The sequence below is a fragment of the Oncorhynchus tshawytscha genome, linkage group LG27, assembly GCF_018296145.1.
Source record: "Oncorhynchus tshawytscha isolate Ot180627B linkage group LG27, Otsh_v2.0, whole genome shotgun sequence".
In the NCBI taxonomy this organism is placed as follows: domain Eukaryota; kingdom Metazoa; phylum Chordata; class Actinopteri; order Salmoniformes; family Salmonidae; genus Oncorhynchus; species Oncorhynchus tshawytscha.
This window is the reverse complement of record NC_056455.1, coordinates 21,028,349-21,035,448: the sequence shown is the minus strand read 5'-3', so window position 1 is coordinate 21,035,448 and position 7,100 is coordinate 21,028,349. Positions and strand designations below refer to the sequence as shown.

General features: G+C 39.4%; 1 protein-coding gene across 1 annotated transcript; it reads right to left on the bottom strand.

Moving 5' to 3' along the window:
* Window positions 1–1,512: 1,512 nt before the first annotated feature.
* LOC112232676 (immunoglobulin gamma-1 heavy chain-like) lies at window positions 1,513–6,225 on the bottom strand (the record flags this gene model as incomplete). The annotated part of the gene is given in 7 exon segments (XM_042307503.1): window positions 1,513–1,807; window positions 1,966–2,120; window positions 2,932–3,249; window positions 3,592–3,909; window positions 4,034–4,321; window positions 4,512–4,811; window positions 6,180–6,225. Coding segments are annotated over 7 exon segments (1,437 nt in total), but the record flags the coding sequence as incomplete, so codon positions are not given.
* Window positions 6,226–7,100: the final 875 nt, after the last annotated feature.

Below are 7,100 nucleotides of genomic sequence, written 5' to 3'. Positions count from 1 at the left end.
GTGTCAGAGGAAGGCCCTAGAAATTGTCAAAAATTCCAGCCACCCTAGTCATAGTCTGTTCTCTCTGCTACCGCACAGCAAGCGGTATAGGAGCGCCAAGTCTGGATCCTAGAGGCTTCTAAACAGCTTCTAGCCCCAAGCCATAAGACTCCTGAACATCTAATCAAGTGCCTCAATTACCTCGACACCGGTGCCTCCACACATTGACACGTTGACTCTGGTACCCCCTGTATACAGCCTCGCTATTGTTATTGCCTGCTGCTCCTTAATGATTTGTTTTTCTTATGTCTTTCTTTTTGGGGGGGTATTTCTTAAAACTGCATTGTTGGTTAAGGGCTTGTAAATAAGCATTTAACTGTAAGGTTGTATTCGTTGTATTCGGCGTATGTAACAAATAATATTTGATTTGATTTGACGTAGAGGGGGACACTGTTTGACTGGGGGACACTATTTGGCATGACAAATTGCCCTCCTAAAATGATGATACAAATATAACAACAGCCTGAGGGCAATGGACTTGAAACAATGATACAGAGGTAACCATGTGCCATTTAATGTATCATCTGACCACCACTAGTGATCCCAAGTCTAAATTACATGTGCATTCATTTTTTTGAGTGTTCCATTTAAAAAAAAATCAAGATTAGGAAAAGTTTTGAAGCATACCTGAGTTCCTCAACTCACACCAGTGTGTGGCGGCACATCGATTGGGAACCACTGATCTAAGTTACCAAGTAATCAACAACTTAGATAAGAAACCTACGTTTGAACGAAAATGTATGACTTTTATGGCATGAGATAATTCCAATCTAATGGAAATTGTGGAAAAATATATAATGTGTGTAGTAACCCTATTAAAGAATTACAAAGCGGCCCAACTTTACACAACCACGTGACATACATAGGAAAATCAAATCACTGAAATACTTGTTTATATGTATTTATATACAGTATATGTGTGTGTGCGTGCGTTGCTTTCGTACATGCAGTGTTTCTCTTCTTTCAAGGAAGTGAATTTGTGGCCCTGGCAGTTGCTGGACAGTTTCAGTGCCACAGGTGTGGTATCAAGGGGATAGAGAGAGAGGAAGCTGCTTTTGCATGACACTATTATTAGACAAGTTGGAGAACCAAGAAACCACCTCAGATCAACTGATAACAGAATGTTGAAGTCTTAGTTAAATATTACAGATGTAGCCTAACGTTGTTTTAATCTGTCCTGGGAGGAAGTACAGCTGTAAATTGTCTCCATAGATAACTGCCAAGCAGAAACATGTCAGTAGGCAATGTCTTTTTATTTGACCTTTATTTAACTAGGCAAGTCAGTTAAGAACAAATTCTTATTTACAATGACGGCCTAGGAACAGTGGGTTAACTGCCTTGTTCAGGGGCAGAATAAACGTTACTGGTCCAACGCTCTAACCAAAAGGCTATCTGCCGCCCCAAACACAATATAGGATGTGTCCTTCTCCCAGCATTAGCATCCAGTGGATGTGTCAGTAAAATGACAACAACTAGTTAAAAGTTAGACTTTATTAAAGTGAAAAAAGACACAGACTTCACAGGATACTCTTATATTTAAAGATACTGTACAATAGAAATCAATGAATGAAAAATAACATATCACTACAATGCTTGTATAATATTGAGAACAACAATACTAATCAATCAAAATCAATAATGTATAGGATATATACATAACATTATTACTGAAGAACACTACTATATTCCATAACCATCCCAGACCATTATCTTTCTAATCTAGACACATCTATCTCTGCAGTCCATCATGTGATCTTCACTGCTTCATCTGAAAAGAGGCAGAGACAGATACAGGTTATTACAGTAAACAGACAATAAACAAACAAACACTTGATACCTTATTCTTTCATTTAAAATCGTGACCTTTCAGCTGCCAATGGCCTTCATCAGAAGTCTACAATCACATAAAATAAGTGATGTTTGTACCTTGACCAGACTGAGTACTGTGCTGTAGGTGAGGGAGAGAAGGAAGAGGATGATAAAGGAGGAGGTGGTGGACCACAGGCTGCTGAACTCATCCTCAAAGTTGTCCGTGCAGCTCAGAGCGAAGCCCGCCTCAGGTTCAGTCAGTAGGATGTTCGCTGAGTACAGGGAGAGAGACAGGTGGTGAGGAACGGACATATACTTGTGTCTGCGTGTGTGTGTGTGTGTTCATGTGTGTCTGCTTGTTCGCGTGTGTGTCTGTATATTCATGTGTTCATGTGTATTGTACACCTGTATTAGTCTTCATCATAATTTGAGCTACATGAGCTCAAATGATATGTACACACACAGACACACACATCAACACACAGAGAACACATGAAACTGACCTGTGCAGACTTATATTTTGTCCAAATATTAACATGCACCCCCACTCACATTATATCAAGCTACACCTATACACTAAATAGTACATCCATGTCCACCATACTGGGGACATAGTACTACTACAGTACATCTCTTCAGCACTGTTGTGTCTTTTCATGCCAAAAAACAATTGTCTTCATTTTGTTTTATATTTACAATAGACCAGTATATTTTCTAAGACATGAAGTAATTGATATACGAACACCAAACCATGTGATCTCATATGCGGTATTGTTTATTAGCCAGCCTCCACATTAGGAAGACACATTGAACAATGACAAAGGACAACAATGGCAACACAAGACTGTGCAATAGGACAGAAATCTTATAACACAGTAGACTGGACAATATCACATTAGACAATATACACGTCTACAGTCAACAAAACAATGACAAACAATGACAGCACTAACATGTTAACTTTAACTCAAAGAGGACAACAGGGGTGTTCTAATTGACTATTCTGACCCACAGAGGAGTCAATAAGGAGACACAACGACACAACACACACATATTAATATCACATGTCTTCACATGAGTTACCCAAGGACTTCGACACACTCCTCTCCTGAGGTGTGGTATTGTTGTCCGAGCCGAGGTGCTTGACGGCGCATGTGAAAACCGAGTTTCCCTCCCACTCCTTCTTGGTGGTGGTGAAGACGCTGGTGACAGAATAGTTGCCTTTCTGGGTTTTCTGAGGAGGGCTGGTGACCCCCTCCTGGTAATCACCGCTGTTCACATTCCATATGATGTAGACGTCACAGAGAGACGGGCTGACCACCAGGCACACCAGAGTCACAATCTCCTTCTCCCTGGTGTCTTCCTCTGGGAGAATGTGGACGGACACAGAAGGGGCTTCACCTGCAAGAGGATTGATTTTAAGACGAAACGTTACACTCATGTATGTGTAGGTACGTATGAAAACCAGTATGTGAATATCAGTTTAAAATCAACCTAGTGGTCCTTAACCCTGGTTCTGGAGCAACACAGGGGTGTGCAGTTTTTTTTCTAGTCCAGCGCTAACACACCTGATTCAACTAAGCAAAGATTATGATTAGTTAATTAGTTGATATGTGGATTTGCTGACTCAGGTGTGTTAGCGTTGGGCTGGAGCAAATGTCTGCACATCCTGTGCCTCCCGCTCCAGAACCTGAAGCATGTGACCACTAATCACAACCACATTGAGATGTTTCAGTGACCTACTTCCTTTGTTAAAGCTGAGGTCCTGAATAACCGGTGTGACTTCGCCTCTCTTCATGGCAGAACACTGGACTTTGTTCACATTGGTCCACCTTGTCTGGTCTATGGTCAGAGTACTGACCCTGCTGTTCATGTTACCCTTTGATTCAATAGGTTTCAGATCAATGTGAGCTGTCTGTTTATATCCGTTGACATGCCAGGTGATAGTGGTACCAGATACTGTGTCCTGGTCTGTACCACTGATGACACAGTCCAGCACTGCTTGGTTGTCTATGAACACCTTTTTCACACTCGGTGGGTTCAGAGTCACCGTCAGTGGTTCTGAAAGGGGAGAGCAGCAGTGTGAAAGCAGGACATGTTATTGATGAGGAACTACACTACATATTAGAGATCCTGTATGTGAACATGACATCAACTGTAGTACAGTCTACTCCTATGTACAGACCTGTTTTGGAGATTTTCTTGATGGTGGGTTCGCCCTGGTGTTGCACCACACAGCTGTACTCGACCTTGTTGTTCCAGTCAGTGTTGGTGACCTTCAGCAGAGTAAAGGCAGCTGAGTAAAGGCCTGATGGCTGTTGGCCTACAGTAGGGGTCTGGCCCTCCACCTCCATGTCATTCTTCTTCCAGGTGACAGTGACTTTGTTGGGGGTGAAATCTTCAATCATACATATCAGGTACTGGGTGGTGCCAATGGGTGCCGACAGCAAAGACACTGTTGGAAGCTTTGAGACTGAGTAGTGGGAGGTAAAAAAAAATGTCTGCAAGTTAGTTTAACCACTGATATTTTAAAGACATTCAGGGTTAATGCCAAGTATCATTTTATAATCAGGTTTTCTAAACAGAAATTGTTTACATCACAAACATTCAAATGCAATCTTTAGAACTTTATAGAGAAATACAATATGATGACCATCTCTTACCTGGTTTATTGATGACTGCTGTCTTCGCACCTCCAGCATGATCCACAGAACAATTGAAAGACTTAGAGTTTTCCCAGTCATTCTTAGACACGCGGACCTGACTGACTCCTGTGTAGGTTTTACCGCTCTGGACTGCTGGGTACTGGACAAAGTCCGTCAGCGCTTTCCCACTGGCGTCTGTCCATTTGAAGGTGAGTGAGGAAGGTGAGAAGCCTTTAGCGATACAACCGAGACTGTAGGTGTTGTTAGAAGGGGTTCCACAGTTCATAAGAGTGAGTAGAGTAGGGGGGGCTGTGGCTGCTGCAAGAAAGAAAGATTGAAATAGAGAAAGGTATCACTTGATTTGAATGTACAGAAATGACCAGGTAACTACTAGGAAATACCATGGTAAAATGGTCATTACACAGTTGTAACCTAATAACTAGTATTTAATTTAATCTGGCACTATAAGGCACCATTTAATTCCATGTAGTTGGTTGTCTTGTATTCTTTGATGTGTAACGACCACTACATGTCTAGTTTTATTAGTTGTATGTACAGGATAGGATACAAATACATCATCTAAAAAAACGTACTTTCAGGTTCCTTCTCAACAATGCAACAACAATAAGAAATACTAAAAGATAAGAATACGAACATAAAGTAAGTGGCTCAGTAGAATAGAATAAACATTTTAGAAAAGGTATAATACAGGAAGGTACATTTAAATACACATTAACACATTCAATTGCAGACAGATTTACCAGTGACAACAGAACTGTAAAATAAAACATAATGTTCCTCTAATAAAACATTTTAATGTAATTATTTATATTGATTAAGGTGATGCAAATTAACTCTCAATTCAATATAGGCTGAGATGGAGTCTTATTCTTATACCCTATAATCAGTTTATGTGTTTGACTCCCATATGAATAGCCTAAATGTTTGTTTTCACATGGTCGTTTTTGACCTAAAGCAAAGCCTACATAATCATCTAATAAACATCAATCGCAAAAAGTGCAAGACGTATGTGGAGAGATAAACAAACAATATACTGCTTTACCTAGGTGTGTTACACTAACAACATTATCCAAGTAATAATGTCTACTTTTCTCCATCAAATAATGATTATCTACAAACTACAACAATTTGATTGCATAAAAAAAATGGCTTACCTGATGAGACTGTGACCATTGTTCCTTTCCCCCAATAGTCAAAGTAGCTATACACAGCGTGGCAAGGGCATATGCCAAGCAATACAAAAACGACCCTCTTTACAGCAATCAGTTTTAACTAATTTTGATAACTCCATCACTAAACCAAAGTAAATTGGTTTGTAAAAAAATCTGAATAGATGCCACATTCTAACAGTCGCACTTCCTCAACAATATGTTTTCACAATATGGATTTTTCTTCTTTTTTTTTTCTGAGGAACAAATGGGTTTCTATTCATAAGACTTGTGGAAACAAACTTTTGCATTATTCTACAACAGCAGAACCTAGAAAATGAGGAACTATTTGACTTCCAAGGAAATAAGCATATTGAGGTAAACCATTTCTTTAGTGGAACAGGTCGATTTAAGGACATTTTGCATCTGAAAAATGCAAAAGATATATGTTCTTTCTACACTCAAAATGAATGGGAAAATTAAACATTTGATGTATATTACATTTAAGTTTGCTTACCTGTTGAGACGGTGACTTGTGTCCCTTTACCCCAGTAGTCAAAAGCATCACAGTGCTCTGTCTCCATTCACTGCCTGTACAAAAACCCTGCACCTAAATAGGTCGCTTTAAAGTCATGATAATGAATCCAATAGAGATAAAAAATATAATGCAATATCGTAATATTATCAAACACCTGATTTCTTGAGGACAGATGTTGTGAATTCAGTTTTGTATACCTTTAAAAACTGATGCTCAGGTCCATGTCATGACATGGGGTTATATCAACATCAGATGGTCATTTGAAGAATATTGTATAGTTTATCCCCATTGTCCCAATCCTCATGCAGATATGATGCAGGTTCTGTCTCTGAGGTTTTTGTACAGCCTCATTTCACAGTGCCACCCACCCCATATCACAGTGATATACCCCAGCAGAAAAACACCTTCTTCACATCTCCGTAGGGATTCCATATGACTCTGCTCTGAGGTATAAGAAGCTAAAGTATCTTACAGAATTATATTCTCTATGAGTTGGTGGATTGATCTTCAGTTAAGTTTCATTAGGTTTACATTGGTTCCATTGTCCTGGGGGTGATTATTTCACCTGTTCAGTGTTGATGTGTCCACACAGGAACAAAGGGTTTTTGTACAGTGTAATATCACTGTGGCCCCCATATAGTCACAGTGATACACACCATAACAAAAACCTCCCACCAGAACCACACACCTGCTCTATGAGGACAGCAACACAATCAGATGGTTGTGTAATAATGCACACATCTATTATTTATTTTAATATATGTTAATATTTTAACCATCAGTTAATTAGAACATGTTACCTAAATCCTGTAGGTACAATGCTTTTTAACTGTAACAGACATGCATGAGCCTTCCTTATAATAAGGTTTATAATATTATCATTTTCAACTCATTCAAAGT